Genomic DNA, 21,642 nt, shown 5'->3' with positions numbered 1-21,642 from the left:
GGGAGTTGGAGCTTTCCCTTCCCATGTGCCTCAGGAACCCACTTGCAAGGTTTGAATGTCAGAGCCCTTATATGTGAACAGCCTCCCTGCTCCTCCTCCCCTCTGTTTTCGTAGCATTCGCTGTATTGTGCTCACTCACATTGCTGTTCTCGCTGAGACTTTTTCTTTCAGTATTCTGAGCTTTTAGTACAGAGTGGATAGTGAATAAATGTTTACTAAATGAACGGTTCACTTCCTGTCACCACATCCTGGCAGTTTATGTGTCCAATGTGCATCAAATCCATTTCACTTTATTTTTGTCTAAGTGATGATCCTCATATCCTAATAGGATCTATACATTTTTTTTAAAATGAATTTGATTTTAGTAAGCAGTAGAACTCATTTTCAAATAAACTCAGTTTTAAGGCCTAATTAATTATAGGTAGGTGCCACTGGGTAAAAGAAATAACTAGTTAGTAGATATCTGCCTCTTTTTAGGTTAATAAATACTTAGCTTTATTTTATTAAAAATTTGTTTAATGGTGATTTTTTAATATTTTGACTTATAATTTCATTAGTGCCCCCTTTCCATTCTTTCTTCTAACCCCTCCCACAATCCTTGTTCTCAAATACATGGCCTCTTTTTTTAAAAGTGTTGTTATATATATGTATACACACACACACACACACACAAACACACATTCCTAAATATAACCCACTCAGCCTGTATTATATTACTATATGTATATGATGTCAGTACTTGTTATTTGGCAGTGGATAACCAGTTATGGGGCTCTGCTTTGGAAAAGACCATTTCTCCACTCAGCATTTCCCGGTTGCCCGTAATTCTTAGGCTAAGGCTGAAGCCCCTAGAGCTTCACTCCTTCCATGTTTGCATGCCCATAGGTGTGGTCATTGTTCAGGCAGAGACAGAGTTTCACTGCAGACTTCTTGTTCCTCTGTCTTTTTCTGCCTTCCTCACCCTCACGGACCCTCAAGCCTTACTTGCAGGAATCGTGTTGAGGATGTATCAAGTGGGACCGGGCACCACATGATCTTTTGCTTACTGCATTTGAACTGTTGTAATTTTCTATAATTGTCTGCTGTTGTTGAGAGAAGTTTCTTTGGAAGGGAGTGAAAACTATTCTGATCTATGGACATAAGAATAAATATCAGTAAGTAGTATATCGGTTATGCTGCAGGCTAGGCCTCATGACCAGAAGTTGACCAATACAAAATGGACTACATGGTTTTTGGTCCACATTTTTGTTTTGGTATTCCTGTCTTTAGGAGTTGTTTGTTTTTGTTAAGATAGAGTTAGGACGTAGTTAGGAATTATGCTGACTTAGTAGAAGGTTTCCCCTCCAAGACTGATAGCCTCACTAGCCCTGGGTAGCCAGATTTATTTCCAGTACCAGGCATTGATTCCCACTTGTTGAACGGCTTTACCTCCAGGTAGACAGCTGTGATTATAGCCACGGCTTCCATGCTGTGCTACACCCGTACAGTTCTCATGCCATTGCAGACATCATAGCTGGCCAGGGCTAGTCTTTGTTTCCCTCCGGTGGCTTCAGTTAATAAGAGGAGGGAGAGATAGTAAGGAGACAGACAACTGAGTTCAGGTGCCTAAGCACGTGGAACTGGCATCATGGCTGCTGGTACTATTGATAAGGATGTGCAGGGGCAGATTCTCTTCTCATTAAAAAATGCTTCTCATACAATATTGAAACATATTCTCTGCACCTCCAACTAACTCTGAGATCCTTCTATTCACCCAACTTCATGTTCTGTTTCTTTCTCCCCTCTATCTTAACAAAGGAACAGAACTCCTGAAGACAAAAATACCAAAACAAAAATGTGTAGCAGAAACCATGTAATCCATTTTGGTCAATTTCTGATCATGGGACCTACCCGATAGTATAGTTGAAATATCCAGTGACACTCCATTGGAGAAAAGTGATTTTCCTGTTCTCAGCAGTCATCAGTTGTAAATAGCTCTTGTTTATGTTTGGAACTTTTTGTCTACTTTCTCTTCTCTGTGCTGGGATTTGCCTGGTTTGAATTTGTGCTGGTCTCATGCATGTTCTCACAGTCTCCATGGGTTCATATGTGCATCGGTCCTGCTGTGTCTGATGCTCTTTCCTTGGAAGCATTCATGACCTCTGGCTCTCACAGAGTCGGTTTTCTGTTTCTGTTCTTCTGCATAGGTTCCTGAGCCTTGAGGGGAGGGGTTTGATAAAGACTGAGTGTTCCAAAGTCTCTTACGCTCGCCACATTATTCATTCGTGGGTCTCTGCCTTAACTACCATCTCTACAGTCAGATCCTTACGAACATGGCAGCAATATGTTGGTGGAGTAATTTTATTGCTATGTTCTTTTAGCAACATAAGGAGTAGTAAGTTTCCCCCTAGAGCCCACGATCTAGCAAGTTCTAGGTCCTTGCCACCTTTAATGGTATCAGATAGAGGTTCCATCTCCTGGAATAGGCCTTAAGTATAGTAAAAAGAAGGGGTTGGTTATTGCCATAACATGTATACCACTAATACCCCAGTATATCTTGTAGATTGAGAGTACAGAAGGGGAAATTCTTCAAGGCCTTCCTTCCATGGACTCAGCCATGGAGTCATAACCATGCATAGCCTACACTCATTTACTTTACTCATGAGCAGTTTATGAGTCTCCAGGAGTCTCCAGTTTATTGAGGCTTCTAAGTGACAAACTGAACTTTTTATTTAGTAAATGGAACATTTTGATCCCTTTCACCTAAAGCTAAACTCAATAGATATCCAGGCTTGACACCTTCTTCATATTTAACTGCAGAACAGATGTTACAGGCTTAGAAGTGCCTCATGCTCGATGGTCTGTTAAATTAAGCAAAGTAGTAACCCCCATTTTCTTTTTGAAGGTACAGCAAGGGAGAACTGGAAATTCAGAGAAAGAAGCAGCACTTCCATCTACAAAAGCTGAGTTTACTTCTCCGCCATCATTGTTCAAGACTGGTCTGCCACCAAGCAGGTTAGTTAGATAGTCATGTCCCAGCTTTGGGATCTTGGTGCTGTATCTGTGCTCTAACGCTGTGCTGACTATGAAGGCTTCCAGTGTTCTACCAGTACAAACTAGAACAGTCGACTTTTAGTTGGAAATCATTATTTAAAAACTCTTCAGGATGCTTACTCCACCTTGAAAAACTCAGACACCTGAGTCTGCAACAAGTGAAGCATGGTGTATAGGTACAGTGTCCTCCATACACGCTGGACGAATCACGGTGTTCGCTGTGTATAGCATCCTTACCCAAGAGCTGTTGTGCTTCTAGGTCAAGCTCTATGCACTTAAAGGTATTTTTGTAAAAGAAGTGATAGAAATGTCATCTGTAAAAGGTTCATGGCTTTCTTTGCTTTCACAAAACACCCAGTTTTGTGTTTGTAAAATACTAGGTAGGAGTAATTGCGCAGGAAAAAAACAGTGTTCTTTTCACTCAAATGTGCCAGTTGTTTCTTTTGTGACAATGGAAATGTGGCCAGTAAACTAAAGAATAAGTGAAGCCCAGGGAAGGCGGATGTCTTGGTTTTAGATCCAGGTAACAGACTGGGTCTGAAGTAAGTAAGCTCAGCCGTTACAAAGTCTCCCCCAGCCTGTTTATCTTGTTGACTGCTTAGATTTACATTCTCCTTTTCTCTTCATTTGATCTACAGTTTGTCACTATTATGAGAAATTGTATTTCATAGGATACTAATGGAGAAAGAGCCTAATGGAGAAGCATAAGACTCATTCCTAATTAAAATGGTCATTTGTTTGTTTGTCACAGAGTTCTATTGTAGCCCTGGCTGGCCTAGACCTTGTTGTATAGACTGGGCTGTTCTCAAACAGAGATCTGCCTGGCTCTGTCTCCCAGGTGCTGGTATTGATGGCTTGTGGTCCCAGGACCAGCCAAAACCAAGATTCTTAAAGCTTTAATCCAAAAGGAAACATTTAAAAAGAGAGCCAAGATTTTTATGGATTGATATGGAAATATTTCAAATGTTATTTGAACTAAATGAAATATAAAACATTTGGTTAAATAGTCTATAGACACTAAGGAACACTGATGTCTTAATAAATAGCATTCTCTTGAATTTGGGTCTTTTTTATAAAAGGTCAACTTTGATTCATCAGTTTTCTGTGTCTTTCTGCTTTAGAGTTTTGCTATGAGGTTGAAATCTTGACTTAGATTTCAGGGGTTTAAATTCTAACTCAGCGGTTTACTAGTTGAGTGTCCTTGGACAGATTCTCTGATCTTTGTTAGTAGATTTCCTAATTGATGAAATGTAATAATAGCACTTCCATTATACTCGAGCCACGTGTGTGCTGTGGATTAAGGTCTGTAAAGTGCACAACAGTTTTGTTAACATAAAAACATTCTCTAGGATTTACTGTTAGAGCGAAGCTGTTTAAAAGTTGATAGAATCTTTTTGCTTTCTCCTCTTTTGTGGGAGACATGCTGGATTGTATCGGATCTTGAGGTGATATAAAACTTTGTGTTTTCCTTTTTTTTAAATGAATGGGGAGCCACAGTGGGATTTTCAGGCCAATACAATTAATCTGACTGAGGTTTCCATGTCTCAGTTTAGCTGCTTTACTTAGAACAGCTTACAGTGTGAACAGTGATGGGAACAGGGGTCAGGGGTCAGAGATTGCACCAGATATCCAGGCAAGAGATAATGGTGTCCTGGACCAAGGTAATGGTAGAGTGGTCAGAATTGTTAGCCACTGGGTGTATTGCAAAGGTTTGTAATGGCTTGTCTGGGTTGATTAGTTATAGATTGTAGAGAAAAGTTTTCCTCAATGAATTCAAGGATTTTTGTCTTGGTCAACAAAAGTGTAATGACTGGGATGTCATTTAAGAGAGGAGAAGTAATTACTAGAGGAATGGATTTTGGAGAGAAAAAAGAAAACATTCAGTTGAGGGATTAGAAGTTGAGGTGCCTATTCATTAGGGAAATGGAAATTGGAAAGTTGGATATGTGGCTATGGGATGAGGAAAAGAGAATTAGGCAGAGACAGAAACTTGAGCTAATGATCATTGTTCAAATGGTATCCAAAGTGAGGCTGTGAAATTTAATTAAACCATCAAAAAATAGTAATCAAGTGGTAAGAGGACAGAGCCTCTAAAGAAATGAATGGAAACTACTGAAAGGTACCAATAAGGAGGCATGAGATGAAATCTAGCATGTGGAGGAATCAGCTGTCAAACAGAAGATGAAAACCAAATGCCTATGAGACCTTCAGGTGTGAAAGGCATTGACGATCCTGACCAAAATCATGTAAATTGAAAAGGTACAGGTAAATTAAAAAGACTTTTGAATAGCTTCAATAGAAACGAGAGATCCACCTATAATTCCAGCACTCGGCAGGCAGAGAGAGGCAGGTGGATTTCTGTGAGTTTGACGCCAGTCTAGTCTGTGTTGTGAGCTCCAGAAACATCCAGGATTACATAGAAAGAGACTGTTTCAAAAACAAACAAATACATGAAAGGGGTTGAAAAGTAAAAGTAGGGACAGTTTTTAAAGACTTTCTTTTGTCTGTGGGGCCAGAACCAGGAAAATGGGGGAGTGTGAGGTCAGATTTTTTAAGGTAAAAGAAGTTGCAATGTTTTATATATCTGCGAGTGAGTGAGTTAACTAGAATGTTAATGATTGAAGAAGTGAGGAAGGGAACAGTTGTGAATCAGTGATCTTAGTGAAGCCAAAGGGAACAGGGTGCATGGCCAGCACAGAACTCAGTAACTGAGAGAATGTGGGGTACATGGGGTTTTCAAGTCTCGATTTAGTTTCTTTGCTAAGAACAATGAGTAAAGGTCGGAACGGGGGCCTTTGTAGGAGATCACAGCAAGTGCCTCGGCAAAAATAATGGTAGGCGGTGGGTGGATATGAGGACAGTGAGACATTCTCTTCAGATTGCTAACATTTTTTCCTAGCAAAATAAAATACAGATTTACTAGGAGTTACTGAAGATGGTACAACGAAGTGCTAATGTCTGAGAAGAGCGGAGACGCCGAGGTGGTCTGAGGAGTGCATAAACTAGCAGGAAAGAAGAGGGATCGCTTGGCCAGAGCTGGGGCCAGCAGGGCACAGGGGCTTCTTTCATAACGGGAGGGAGAGCGTATGCTTTTATATGCCCGTGGGGATGGGCTAGGAAAGTGAAGCCAGTGACTAAAGAGAGATGGTCTAGGTTTCCAGTTGGTTAGAATGATGACGTGGTTTAAATCAGCCAGGTCAGCTGTGCTTGAGATGAGTTCATGAAGCACGGCTACCAATGTATTCAGAGTGATGGAGGTTATGCCAGGTTGACTGTGGGATAACTGAGGGACAGAGGGGCCCAAAACCGAGTGTGTTCTGATTCAAGTAGACGTGAAGAGATGGAAGATAGGCATGAGAGTTGGTGTAAAAAAGATGGTAACTGACAGAAAAAAGATGATGTGAAAGGAGGATAGGAAAATGAGCAGGCCCTCGGTCCCTAGCAGGTACAGTGGTGGCCCTGCAGCCAATGGAAGCACACTTAGTGTCAGCTCGCCCTAGTACGGAGGACAGTGCACACGAAGGACAGCGCACTCACAGCTCCTTAGGGAATTCCTTTTCTGGATTCACCTTCAGCTAATCAAACAGAGGCTTTTGTAGTTATTATATAACATGTATATGGAGATTGGATCAAACCTTTGGAAATAATTCATTGAGTTTATAGGGAAGATAGTATTGTCAGGACATAAAACAGAGATTTAAGAGTAGTGATCTGTGATACTGGCCTAAGCAGTGGCTGTCCATTGCTAAAGTTTTAGATGCCCTTACTGCTATATAGATCAATGTTGGCAGAGAACTTAAATTTGGTGTTGCTAGAAATGGTGTTTGTAACTTGTATACTGCCCAGCAGGTTTGAATACTACTACTTTTTTTCTTTTTTTTTAAAGAAAATGTCTCTTTATCGGCATAGTGACTGCAGAGGGATTGGGGGTCTTTAGGTGGCAGCAATTGTGTCCTGAATCCAGTCCACATAGTTGAAGAGCTAGGTGTGCACACCAGGGTTATCTGGCAGGACACAGCCATGGCCCCAGGAGACAATGCCTGGAGCTCTCCATTACAGACCACAGGGCCCCAGAGTCACCTGCAGGAACCTTTGCCTCTCTAGGAAGCCAGCACTGGCCATGCTGTCAGGGATCTTTCCAGGGTAGGAAGCTTCAGTCAGCCTGAGGCAGCAGTGGGGCATCCAGGTACTGGAGCAGGTCTGGGTCATTGACACTGAAGCTGAGGGTGTTGCCCACGGTTTGCATACTTAAGGAATGTTCTGTGTTTGCTGTAACAGATTGCTTTGCTTCATCTTTCTTTATAAGTTTCATATTATTTATTTTCTTTTGAAGTACATATCTCCAGAAGAGTAACATGAATTATATCTTGATAAGGCTTTCCAAACTTATTACTTCCTTGGTGTTTTCATTTTTTACTACTTTGACAAGTATTCAAACTTAAGAGTTATAAGTAAAGTGTATAGAACTTCATCTACACAGCTCCCTGGGGTCCTAATGTGTTACGTTTGTTTCTTAAATACAGCGTTCTCTTAACTGTTTGGATGCTAATTCGGATGGTAACCATTGGATGCACTGTTTTCTTAACCTAAACACTTCACCTTGTATTTCTTAGGAACACGGGCAAACTTTTTATTATGTAACTGTGAATAGGGCAGAGTTACCAATGTCAGGAAAATTTAATACTGAATCAATACTTTTATTTAATGCACCCCAGTCATCAGTTTTGCCAGTTAACGCAATATTGTTCTTTATTGAAGTTTTCTTCTTGACCTTGGACTCAGTCCAGGGTCATTCATTTGAGCTCTCTCCTTAGCTGTTTATCATCTAGAGCAGCCTCTGGGCCTTCTGTTGTATTTTCTGATGCTGGATTTTGAAAGGGTGTGATCCAGTTGATTTACAGATAGTTCCTTAGTCTGACTTTGCCAGCTCCTGCTTAATACTTGCTGTGCTTTGAGAATACTGTGTGAATGAAGCTGGGTCTTCTCTTCAGTGCACCAGCCTTGATAAGTAATTCCAGTCTGCCCCACTATATTGATGATGATAAATCTAGTCAGTTACTTGGGCTGATGCCTTTCTGGTTCTGGATCAAGTTCTGTGTCCCCCTTTGTATTTAATAAATAATTTTTGCACTGGGGATGTTTCTCTGTTTAATAAAAACTGCTTGTCCTAGCATGCACAAGGTCCTGAGGTTGATCCCTAGTACCATTTTTAGAAAAATAATTTTGCAAAGAAACAAAAGTCCTAACCCCATAGGAAATTCAGCACCGACTGGTGATTTTTATAATGACCAAGTTGCTGCTACAATGTCTGAAAAATCTTGATTAACTTCGAAATTTTTGTTTTGGCTGTTTTGTCTGCACGTAAGTTTGTGTGCTACATGTGTGCATGACGCCCACAGAGGCCAGAAAAAAGTGTTGGATGCTCTGGAACAGACAAAGTTGTGTGCTGCCATGTGGGGGCTGAGACTCGAACCTAAATCCCCTACAAGAAGCGAACTGTCAGTGCTCTTAACTACTGAACCATCTACCCAGTCTTACTTGCTTTTATTTTATGATAGTTTTGCCAGCATGTCTGTACGTGTACCATGTGTATATCTGGTTCTGAGGAAGTAGGACGAGGGTGCCCCACCCCTTGGAATGGAGTTGTAGGTGGGAGTAAGCAGTCATGGATGCTAGGGACCAAACCTGGGTTATCCGAAAGAAATTCCTAATCGACTATGATTGTATTTGATTATCAGTCAAATGAGTATTATTCTGAAGCTACTGGAACTTTAACTGGAAGTACTTTAACCACTGAGCCGTCTCTCCATCTCCTGCTTTTCAATTTTTTGAGGAAAGATTTTGCTAGGTTGCTTAGACTAGCCCTAAACTCAAAATCCTTCTAACTCACCCTCTAGTGCTGGTATTGCCAACATGCCTCACTAACTGCATTCTTATATGTGAAAGAGCGTGGCTTATTAAGTATGACACATTTGTGTTTATGGTGTGTGAATCCTGTGTGTGATTTTTATACTACAGTTTGTTTTGGTGTGTTAAATTTCCCAAGTTTGGCCAGTTGGAGTCTCTTTTGGTGTGTGTGTGTGTGTGTGTGTGTGTGTGTGTGTGTGTGTGTGTGTGTGTGTGTGTTATTTACTTTTTGGCATGAGCAAGACGTTCCAAGATCATGTTATACTTTTTTGGTTTCTTCTCAAGCCATTTATTCCTTTTAGGAGAAAATATTGATTTAAAATCTGAATCAGGCTGGTGGCTGTGCTCATGGTACTGGGGGGGGTCACTGTTTATTTCTAGGGACTCCTTAGCATTATACAGCTGGGCGAAAGATAGCAATCTCAATGAAAGTGTCACTTTTCATATTTTTAAATAAAATTTTGATTATGAAATCTGGTTCCTTTTGCAGCCAATTTGCTTTCTTTCTTAGGACTAGTCCATATCATGTCTCCTTTTTTCTCATAATGAGAATCTGGCTTCCAGTAGCTTCAGAATAACACTCATTTGATTGATAATCAAATACAGTCTTAATTGACTGGGAATTTCCACGTAGCCACACAGTTAAATAGAGTTCAGGATTTGTTAGCAGTTCTTTCTGTTCTGTTTTAGACTAAGGAAGAAGGGCAAAAGCTTTGATTCCTGTGCTCTCTGTGCAGTGTCTGTATCAGTCAGTTAATGTATTACTTGGTTCCTTTGGTCTGTTCACTTTGAGCATTTCTTTTCCTCCATGACAACTAAATACAGTTTCTCTTTATGTATGTATAAAATATTGAACACAGAGCCAAAGGCAGGGCCTCCAATGGTATGTGTGGAGCTGTCACTGGTACTGCCTTAGCAGTAGTGACAGCCACTTCAGTCCTTTGCATTCATTCTTCCAGTTTCCTGTGTGTCTGTTTTCATACATAGACTTAGAAACAGGCATACTTTTAGTAGCTTTGAAAGAACACTGATCTTTTATAGAATTGGCAAGAATAAAAATAGCTGAACTTATTTGTGGCAGGGTCTTGCTATGTACCCAATTCTGATTTCCTGTCCTCAGTGCTCTGAGTGCGGCTTACAGGCTCATGGTATTGTGCCCTGAACTTCACATAGAGCACGTTGCTGGAGATAAAGTAGCTTGGGGAATTACTTGGGAAGAACTGTTACTTTGACATTAAATTTTATCATTTCTTTAAAGAAACATATCATGAATCTTCCTGTTAACCAGCTGAACTGACAATACTTTTATATGGTTTTGAGAAGCAAAGGAGAAAGCACTTCAGTTTTGAATGAGATTTTGTGAAATGGCAGAGATTCTTATTAATTCGTAAAGGTACAGAAATTTGTTCCTTGATAATTATTTGGACATACCCTTGGTTCTTTTTTCATCTCTGCATCTTGACTCCATACTCTGTTGATAAAAGTACCCTTGAGTTACTAGGGTGTGGACAACATCTAAACTGAGTGCCTCCAGCAGTCAGGTTCACAGCAAGTACAGCCTTGAAAAGAGTGGTACTTGTAGTAGGAACATGTCAAAGCACTTTAGAGAAAGCATGCCAAGGAAAAATAAACAGAAAGGGGGGATTAGAGACAATAAGAAAAAACACAGAAAATTTATCTCACCAGAAACAGCACCTCTTCTCAGTCTCAGACAAGTACTGCCTCCAGAAAAGCCAGTTCAAGCGTTGGGAAGTGGCAGGATCGATATGGGAGGGCCGAGTCACCTGATCTAAGGTAAGGCTGTTTCAAACCTTGGCTACTTCCTCATGTTTAGATCTTTGGTGTTCTTTGTCTCTTAGTATGTAATAAGATAACAAGTTGTGAGACTCCCATATCCTCAATGATGCTCTTTCCCAGTGCACTGAGGCGTCTCGCCGAGACCTAGCATGTGGCTTAGTCATCCTTTTGGCCTTTGCTAGGTGATTGTTACGTTGAACCACACTCATGGGTGCCCTAAACCTATTTTTCTCTCCCCTTTTTGCATGTTAATTCTTTGTTTCTATACATCCTTTTATGATGTTCCCAGCTATTTTTCACTGCTTATGTAACTTTTCTGAACTTTGGGGACTTCTAAGTTTAACTCCACAGAATCTTTCTAATCCTGTCCAGCCACGGGGTGGGTCTAAGTAAGGCTGCTCCTTTAGTAAGTAGGTCTATCAGCTTCTACTGTTTTCTCTTAATAATGGGTTGGTTAATAGTCCCAGCATTTTGATTTTTGTACTCACAATGTGTACACTGACAGACACAAACTATAATGTCTCTGAGCCTATGCAATGGGACTACTGTCATTCCCAGAGGATACAGTGAGCAGTGTTACCCACATAGAATGCATTGCCAATAGCAGTTAGTATGAGAGTCGGCATTCTAACGCATGACTTGGAAGTATGGACCAGGATGACTTTAACACGCCCTTTGAGACTTTAAATATTACAACCAAACCAGGACTGCTTTTCTTGTTTTGTGTTGTTATTGAATTTTATGCTTTCTTCCTGTGTCTAAATCATGTGCTAATGATCTTGTGGTTTGTTTTTAATCATTTATTAGATCTTCAAATTATGGCAGATGCTTTTGATTGTAGCATTTTATGAAAAGCAAAGGGGGCAATGCTATCAAAAGAAAGCTTGATTTGAATTTTTTTTTTCTTGTAGAGGCTTAATTGTATATTCTTAGTTCTAAGACTTTCTAGCCGATTTGAGATTTGCTGTTAGAAAAGAATAAGTTATTATGTCAAGAAAAAAGTAGACATTTGTGGGCTGGAGAGATGGCTCAGTGGTTAAGAGCACTGACTGCTCTTCCAGAGGTCCTGAGTTCAGTTCCCAGTAACCCCATGGTGGCTCACAACCATCTGTAATGGGATCCATGCCTTCTTCTGGTGTGGCTGAAGACAGCTACAGTGTACTCATCATGTATGTGAAATAAATAAATCTTAAAAAAAAAAGTAGGCATCATATCAAAGACAATATTTTAGCTTTTTAAAAACAATCCTATCAGTCTAGTAACTATTAGGGTAAAGTTTTTCAGAATAGTTTTTGTTTTTGCAGATTAAGAATTTGAAAAAAAAAAGTGGGGGTGGGAGGAGATGGCTCACTGATTAAGATCACTGACTGATCTTGTTGGGGCCTGGGTTTCACTTCCAGCACATCTGTTACCTATGACTTCAGTTCCAGGCTCTTGATGCCTTCTTCTGACCTCCATTGGTGCCAGGCATCCATGTAGTACACATGTGCACACAAAACACTCATGCACATTAAATAAGTACATAAAGCCCATTACCAGCAAAATACACAGTAGCTTTTTAAAAAATTTAAAAAAAATTATCTTAATAGTCTTGATTGGCAGGTTTTAATTATATTTAAATGATACCAAAACTTTATATATAGACTCAAGAGAAATTTGAAAATATTTTAAGAAAGCTAGATCTGATATGTAGAGTCAAATAAGATGAATTTTTTCATATTAGCAATTACATGTAATTCAAAATTTTAATACTTGTGCCAATGGTACTTCTGTATAACACATAATTTGATTAAATGAATAATTATTGAATTAATATTTATCCTGACCAGCAACATTGCTATCCAAATTGACCTAGAGGCTTAATTTTGGGTTGGCTAAAAGATTCAAATTAAATGCTAGCTTATCTTGAAGTTTTATAGAACTCTAGATGTTGCTATACTGAAAACTCACATTGGTTAACGTTTATAGCCTCAGAGTCCTATATATTATGTTTACTATTCATTTAATTTATAGTTTCTGCCTCTTGATTGATAACCAGCCACTTTGAGAGGGTTTTATGCATCTTCCTTTCCAAGCTGAATGATAGGTGCATTTGCAGTAGGCATCCTATGCAATGCTTTCTCTACATTCCTTCTCTTGGTTTATGCCTGTCACACCATTTAGAATGTCCCTTGTTTCCCGTTTGTGTACTTAAGATGATCTTGTGTGTTGTTACGTCTGCATGACCTGACTGAGACCCCTCACAGGCCAGCTCTGTCTTTAACTTGGGAATATGAACATTTCAATGGTGGGGCTGGAGAGAGGGCTCAGTGGTTAAGCTCATTTACTGCCCTTGCAGAGACTCAGGCTCAGTTCCCAGCACACACTGGAGGGCTCACAACTATTTAATTCCAGTTCCAGGGGATCAGACCCCCCTCTTGTGATCATTATAAACGTCAAACATGCACATGGTGTACAAACAAGCATGCAGAAAAACATTTGTACGTATAAAATAAATATACCTAATTTTTTAATATAAGAAAAATTCAAATACTTTGTTTTAGAGACTAAATCTTGAAATGTCTCCTTTTTTTGTTTTTATTAGAAACTGTGCTATGAAAAAGAAAACACCTCAGAAATATAAAGCTAGGAGGTGTGGTGGTTTCTCTTTGCAGTAATAATTCATTTGTAAACTTGATTTGCACAGTGGCCTCTTGTCTCATTATACGTATATACACTTCTATCTACTTATGTTTGGGACGTCATGGTCCTTCCTAGAAAGCCCTGCATGTGCTAGTTAAGAACACGTGCTCTTCGTGAGTGGAGCGCATCTCTGTGGGACTCCCCCATTTGATCGGCTCATGCTGTTGAACTTCACATGGCGGCGTTGGATGTCTGAGAATGGGTCTGTGAAGGCCCCTTCTATTTTTGTTGTGCTGATACTGCAAATTTCATCTGGTTTTGGTGCTTTCAAAGCATATGGTTGTAATTTCTGAGTTACAGTCAATTTGGTGGTTCTAAATATTGTTGATTTTGTGTCATTTACGCTTTTTATAAGGAATCACGTCTGATTTTAATATCTGTACCTTTATAGTAGACATCATTTTACAAAACTATTTTTAATATGTGTGTTCTGGGTTGCTTAGGCAAGACATATTTTTTGTGTGTTTCATTGCTAATAAAATTTAACAGTTACAATCTATCATACTTTCTTCCAAAAATAATTCACAGGGTACAATTTTGCTCCGTATTCTCTCGTATGTAAAAATGTGAATAATAATAGTTGACGTGTCATACATAAGTTATGAGTTAAAAATGTAAGTAATATACTCAGTTAATACAAGTTTTAGAATTACCATCAAGCAATCTGCAAACCAATGCTTTATTTTTGTCATACACCCTAAAGAGTTGTGCACTTGGGATGCCTTTGCCTTGCTTGCTAAAAGTGGGTAGCTTAGACATAAAATTCTGATGATGGTTAGCAAGCAACCTTTGACCCCTAGTTGCCATTGAGAAATTCCAGTTGTATCTTTGTTAGCAGCCTTTCAGTTCTTTCTGGGACATCGAATCATCAAAATACAACATTTTAATTTGACTCCATAGATGTTTTCATATCTGTAGAAATTTACAAGATAGAAACTTCTTACAAACAAGAACCTGTTTAAGCTAGAAAAGTCAGATATCTAGAGTGGTTAGTTTCTTTCTGTTTTTTACAATATAGTTGAGTCTAATATTAAGAATTAGGAGAATGTCAGTAGCCGACTCAGCCTTACTGAGGAGGTTTGGAAGCCCAGGTAGCCTAGCTGTACTGTGTTGACATCTGAGGTAGCAGTAGCTCTCCCGCAGGGAAGCACTCATGCTGCATGTTTTCAAGCAACATACCTAGCATACATGAGGCCCTAGGTTTAATCCTCACTATGGTAGAGTGGGGAACTTGGTGGGAACACATTTAGGGACTAATATGATTCAATATATTTCCATAATGTGAATCAGGACTAATGGAGTTTTAACTTATTTCGTTGTGTTTTATGTTAAGTACTATTGTGTACTTTGATACACCTATGATTATGTCATAATCCACTTGTGAACACTGTGGCAAATTCATTCTGATAAAAGTGAGTTAGTTGGTGTGGCTTTTTTAAAGAACCTAAGCAAGGAGTCTTAGGAATGGAGGTGACTGCTGTGATGTGTTGTGAAGACTGATTCTCAGCTGCATAGCTTTATAAACATAGTGTATGCCATCTTGTTCTTACTCCACTGAGAAAACTAATCAGTGCTCCTCCTTTGAGGTAAAGTTGAAAGGGCTGCATACCTCCTGTCCCAGAAGTCCATAACTGAAAGTTCTTGTGATCATTGCTAAGGGACAGTTTATTGAACATCTTCCTTACCACAGAAAAGGTAGTCTTCTCTTGAGGCCTGCTTCTCAGTGAGTCAGACAGTCTGCAGTCTACACTGCAGATCCAAACAAGAGAGTTTCGGGTGGGAACAATGAGCATTAAAACTGGGGACGGGAACCAAGCTGCAGTGGGAGTAGAGGAGGAGTGGAAGTAGCAGGTTGTGGTGTTGAGCTTTTGGTCCTATAGATGGTGAGGAGAGTACGCACCGTGTCTGGCAGGGTGTTGGAGCGTGTGCCTTGGGAAGCAGTCAGTGATCAGCATAGTTTTGGATTAGAGTACAAACTGGAGGACTATTTGCTTCCCCATATTTGGATTGTCTCCTATGTATCAAAATTTGGGTATTTCCGCAATTATACTGGAGGAATTGATGAATTGCTGGCTGGAAAGCTAGCTCAGTGCTTAAGAAAGCAAGCTTGCTGCTCTTGAAATGGACTGGTGTCTGAGTTCCAGCACCTACACTCTGTGGCTGAGCTGCCTGTAACTCCAGCTCCCTGGGCGTTGATCTGTCTTTCATGGGCTCCTGCACACACTTGAATAAATATGAAAATAAATATTTAAGCCAAACATAACTCTAAGTTGTGTGCGTCACTCTTGCTCTTGACTTTTTGTAGGATACTAAAAAGTGGATAATCTGCATAAAATTAGAAAGGCCGGAACATTGTTTTATTGTATTAAAAGTGTACAAAAGCGCGTTAGTAAGACATGGTCATTGTTGACATTAGATTGTATCCGAGTTTTTTGCTAGACTGTTGAGTCTGCCGTAGAAGACAATGAAGGATGTCAGCTTGTACTTTGGATGGCATCTCTGTATACTGTTAGTGATGGGCTCTCTTTATTTTTATAGCTATAAACATGATTACCGGAAACAAACTTGCTAATGCATTATTTCCAGGAAAGTCCTAAATGCTTTCAAAAGTGAATTAATTACCTTGTTGGAAGGAAGTTCATGAATTAATTTCCTTATTGGAAGTTAGGTTTCAGGCATAAAAATTGGCTTTGTGATCCAATTATTATGTCAATTAGCTGTACTCTGCTCTTTGATCTTACTATATAAAAATACACACTTCTTTGTTTTGTTTTTCATTTAAGCTTTAATAGATTTCTTTGAAGGATTTTTGTTTATTTGTTTTGGCTTAGGTATAGCACCATAAGCATCTTAAAAAATAGCAGGCATTGTTATTCCTCTGTTCATTGTTTAAGAACTTGACTCGTTAGCTGGAACATCTGCTATATTCCATTATTATACTTGGGTGGCATTTTAAAGTGACATTTTAAAGTTAGGACTGGAAGGGGGGATAATTCTTCTGTCTACTTTTCATAGCCTCTTTCTGTAAGTGGTTTCTCTTTCTTGTCAGTTTGGGCATAGAGATGCGTTTAAAAGTCCTTCTGCAACTCATAATAGTGCTTAGAAAGAACAAAGGAATGTAACCTCCTGAGTCTTCCTGCCAAGTCTGTAGAGTGGTTTATGGTAGACCGTGTGTCCTCAGCGTCTCTAACTGCGAGGGGTTGTAACTACCCAACTGCAAGTGAGCCGGTCTATCCCTGTTTGCCAGGAGCCACTAGAGAGGAAAACGTGGCTTGCTTTCTCCCTTTGATGTTTCAAAGCCTGGAATACATTGCTAAAGAGCATGGTGTATGGGGTGTATTTGTGTGTGAAAATAACCGTTATTTCTCTCCAAGCCTTTTTTGAGAACTTTAAGTGAGGAATGGTAGTGGCTAACATTTTATTTCAGTTTGTCTAGCATTTACTATCCGATTCTATTCCATGAAGATAAATTGTTTACAAAGTAGGAGACTCTACTTTAGAGAAATTCTTTCACTCTATTTTTATTTTAAAAATACATCATAAAAAGTTTATTTCTTAATGTTTTATTGTTTTTCAGTCATCTAATTAGAGGAAATAGAATTGATTCAACTTTTGTGTTTCAGGAGATTACCTGGAGCAATCGATGTCATTGGTCAAACAATAACCATCAGCCGAGTAGAAGGAAGACGGCGTGCAAATGAGAACAGCAATATACAGGTTTCGTATCTGAAAACCAACTGTCCTGCATCGTGTGTGTGTGTGTGTGTGTGTCTACTCCTATTGCTAGGCTGTGTCGGTTGCTTTCTGTGCTAGAGATGGATTTTAAACGCAAAACCATTGGCTTTATATTAATTAGAAAAATTTCCCATAATCTCTAATTTCTGTGGTTTTCCTTTGTTTGTTATAAACATACTATATAAGCTCATTGAAAAGTAAGAGGGAAATCACCTGGACTTCTACCACCTGGATGTTGCTTGTCAGTAAAGTATACAACATATGCTTTTTAGCATTTTTATGCTTCTTAGCATAAATTATTTTTATATTAGAATAAATTATCTTTAAAGGTAATTATTTTATAAAAGTAGAAGATAGTTCTTTTTGTTCCTACCATTACAAATGTCATAACTTCTAAATCAATTCCAGTATTAATATGTTATGAGTAGACTACTCTAAAAATTATTGTACTCAAACTAGAAAAACTTAGATAAAAGAATTATATATTTAAATGATATGTTTTAGTAAGAATTCAAGAATCTCATTGCCCATTGAATACATCACGTAACCAGTAGAAGTGCCAATCTATGGTAGTCACATTCGTGCATTGCTCTAGTGAGCTTGGGTTGTCCTGTGGTGTGTGTTCTTAGCTGGTCACACAGACAACAACTGTACTACTATTTCCATGTGAAACCTTTGCTTTCAGCAGAAGTCATGTGAAAAGTTAATTGCATTTTATAACTGCTTATTTTCTACCTGTTACCACATGCTTACCACTTTTCTGGGTGGTGAAATTAGGTCCTCAAATGCCTGGCCTGAGGCACGTGAATTTCTCAGAGCTGGATCTATACTGGTCATTGCTGTAACTGACTCCAGTGCGTGAACCTTGTGTGAGATGAATTGCTGTGTTGTGTTTGTTTCTAACTTGGAATGTTGTCATTTGTTCTTACTGAAGATCTTTTGGTAGTCTAGTTCTTTGTCTTCGGCTTTGAGTATGAGCCTTTTTAACAGTAGGCGAGTGAGTATATAGTCATGTAATGTACTTAGTTAGGACACCATCACAGTCACCTAGAAATACTACCCCCTAAAAGTGTGAGAATTAAAACCATTCTCTTTCACTTTTTAGGTTAGAGAAGGTGAACTAACAAGATTCAATTAGATAAGAACACTTACTTATCTTTCTAATTAATTATGCTTTACTTTTAGGTTCTTTCTGACAGATCTGCCACTGAAGTAGACAACAATTTCAGCAAACCACCTCCATTTTTCCCTCCAGGGGCTCCTCCTACTCACCTTCCTCCTCCTCCATTTCTTCCACCTCCTCCAACTGTCAGCACTGCTCCACCTTTGATTCCACCACCAGGTAAGACATGGGGAGAGGCCTTTGCTTAACTAGCGTTTCTTAAACTTGGAGCTGAAAGGTGACATATATATTTAGAAGTACCACTATGATTAATTATGCTGCACTAAAAGTAGCATCGTATCTTCAGTAGACCACATTGAATCTTATTTATTCTTGTATTATTGTTTTTATTATTATATCATGTGATTTCACCATAGCAGAAATAATATTTTAAAGTAGAGAAGAATAAACAGATGATAATGTTGACCTCAAAATAATCGTAACTACAAACTGAGTTTGCTAGTAGTGTGTGGAGAAACCCTTACTAAATTAGAAACTATATGCTGACTTGTATTGATTTTAAAGTCACTTTATAAGATTTTAAAGTCACTTTTCAAATTAAAATAGGTTCAGGGGCTGGGGATTTAGCTCAGTGGTAGAGCGCTTACCTAGGAAGCGCAAGGCCCGGGGTTCGGTCCCCAGCTCCGAAAAAAAGAACCAAAAAAAAAAAAAAAAAAAAAATAGGTTCAAAACAATGATACCTTGTGAAATTGGAATCAGTCTGGTGGTCATTGTTTCTGTGTGATGGTTTCTGTTTAGGAGATGACCACTGAGTGCTGGTTTTTTAATGTGTCTTTCTTTTAAACAAAAAGAATAAATCTTAACACGTTTTTTACTACTAACAAGGGTTAGAAAGTCTGCAAGCTGTCTCTACAGATCTCCCGGTGGTCTTTCTCAGCTTCCTTTGGCAAGTTTTCAATGCTTCTCACCTCTAACCAGCTTTTTACAACACTGGCAGGTTGATTGAGATTTAAATTCTTTTCTTCCTAGGGAGAGGGCCAACAGTAAATGGTGAATGTTAGCTTCAGGTCCTAGTCTAATTATCTGGAAACCTGCTCCAGAATATTCCTTCTCTTAGTGAAATTACTCCTTACTGAAGACCCAGGGCTCCTACTCTGGCTTTGGGAACAAGATGTCCTGCAGGTGTGATCACAGAGTCCAGAGCCAGATTGCTTCTTCTCCAATGCTTGTTCTGACCTACAAATGTTGCCTACTCCATCTGTCCTGTGTCCTTAGTACTTTAGAGTCCTTTACTGTCACTTCAATTCTCAACGATGAGAAATAGTCGGTGGCTTTAGAAAAATCTGTCATGTTAGACTAGAAGGAAATGCAGTATGACAGATGTTCCTCTCAGATTATGTCTCTAGACAAATGAAGCACAGACATTTCCCAGTCCAGTTACACTGGACCTGGAACTCTTGAGTCTTGTTGATAATTAATCAGATGAAAGGGACTTGGGTGATTCATAGTGAAGATACAGTGTGATTCCTTAGTCTCTGAAAAAAAGATGATAAGATGTAGAAATAATTAATTTTTTTAATATGTTCAACTTTTCTGGTACTAAAGTTCTTGAAGTTTCTTTTGAAACTTTAAAAATCTTTTTAAATTTTTACTTTTAACCAACAAATATTGTATTTGTTTATGGAGTATGATGTGTTCTCATGTATGTATGTATTTGTATTATGGAATGATTTTGAGCTTATTAACATAATCATTTCACACTCAACCTATTTTGTGGTGAGATGTCTTAAAATCTATCCGTTCTTTAAAGATTTTAAGTTTAATTATATGTGAGAGAGAGAGAGAGAGAGTGTGTGTGTGTGTGTGTGTGTGTGTGAGAGAGAGTGTGTGAGAGAGAGCATGTGAGTGTGAGAGAGAGTGTGTGTGCGTGCGTGCGTGCGTGCGTGCGTGTGTGTGTGTGTGTGTGTATGTGTGTGTGTATTCCGATGTGCACAGTGTGTGATAAAGGCTGGAGTTTTGCACTATTGTGAGCTGCCTGATGTGGGTGCTGGGAGCTGAGCTGAGATCTCTGGAAGAGCAGTGTGTCCTCTTAACAGCTGAGCTACCACTCTAGCCTCAAAATCCATCCTGTAGCTATTTTGAAATTAGTGGTTATGACTGACTGTGGTCAGTGCTCTACAGTGAGTATCTAAGACTGAAACTGCTCCCTAGAACACACAGCATTTTCCATTGCCAACTCCATCCCAGCTGCTGCCAACTTCCATTCTTCTCTGCATTTCTCTGAGTTTGTCTCCTAGGTTTCTCTTGTGAGTTCATTCATTCAGTGTTGACTCCTTGTGTCTGTTTTGATTCTCCTAGCATGATGTTTTCCAGATGCATGCAAATTTTTGCAAGAAAATGGGGGGGGAAAGGTCCTCATTTACTCATCAAGCAATATCTTCATAAGGCTAACTTTTTTTATGTCTCTAAGACTAGTTGGCCAGTGAAAACAATGAGGGGAAAGGTATGAATTAATAAAGACTACTTCGCTGTTACAGAATACTAGGAGACTGTAGGACATTACCAATAGGCAATGACATTATATGGAAATTTATTTGTTATCAAATAACAGAATTTCTCTCATTTCTTTGCCATATTGCCCTCGTTTATAAAATAATAATCTTAGGCTGGAAGAATGAGTCACTGTATGGAGGCACTTGTTACTAATACTAATAAGCCTGATGACTTGAATTTGATTCTCAGGATTCATGTTTGAAAGGGGAGAGCTGACTACTGACCTCCCTCCACATGACTCTACCACCCTGTCCCATACACAACATAAAATGTAAAACACACACGTATCTATGTATCTATGTAATTTTCATAAAGATAACAAGTCCTTGAATAATATTTAGGTTATCTGTGACATTGTAATATATAGTACCATTTATTTTTCTGTAGATTAGCCTAATTTTATATATATATAATTAATGCTCAGCTCCCCACTTCTTAATCCAGATTTAAGAGATATCTAACCATAGCATGTTTGCTGTCTGGAGTTATCAATTCATACTACATTATTTGTTAGTTGAGAACATCTGAATTACCCCTTATTTTTATTGTTATTGTCAGGACAATGTATGTCCGTCTGTCTCCCACAGTGCTAGGCTTGTGTACACTTGGCATTCCCTGAGCACATTAGCTGATTAAACTATAAACTAGCTGTGTTTGTGTTTCCATTCTGCAGGGGGTGACTTTCAGATTGCCAGGTAGTACACTCACTCAGCCTTGCGCCACCTGAACAGCTAAGCTGAGCGGTATTGCCAGGTGCCATTTGCTGTAGACCCAGAAGCACCCTGTCCTGTCCCCGCTCTAGTTTAAAGCAC

At 39.1% G+C, this 21,642-nt stretch overlaps 1 protein-coding gene across 23 annotated transcripts in view; it reads left to right on the top strand.

Moving 5' to 3' along the window:
* Positions 1-21,642, top strand: part of Fip1l1 (factor interacting with PAPOLA and CPSF1) — a 60,489-nt gene that overhangs the window by 16,942 nt on the left and 21,905 nt on the right. For 9 of the 23 annotated variants that reach the window (NM_001008295.2, NM_001437215.1, NM_001437214.1 and 6 more), the window contains 3 exon segments: positions 2,885-2,994; positions 17,043-17,136; positions 18,340-18,496. In NM_001008295.2, coding sequence (NP_001008296.1) covers positions 2,885-2,994; positions 17,043-17,136; positions 18,340-18,496 — 361 coding nt within the window. 23 annotated transcript variants of the gene reach the window in all.

This window comes from Rattus norvegicus, chromosome 14 (genome assembly GCF_021556685.1).
Source record: "Rattus norvegicus strain SHRSP/BbbUtx chromosome 14, alternate assembly SHRSP_T2T, whole genome shotgun sequence".
NCBI classification, from domain to species: domain Eukaryota; kingdom Metazoa; phylum Chordata; class Mammalia; order Rodentia; family Muridae; genus Rattus; species Rattus norvegicus.
This window is presented reverse-complemented; position numbering and strand designations above follow the sequence as displayed.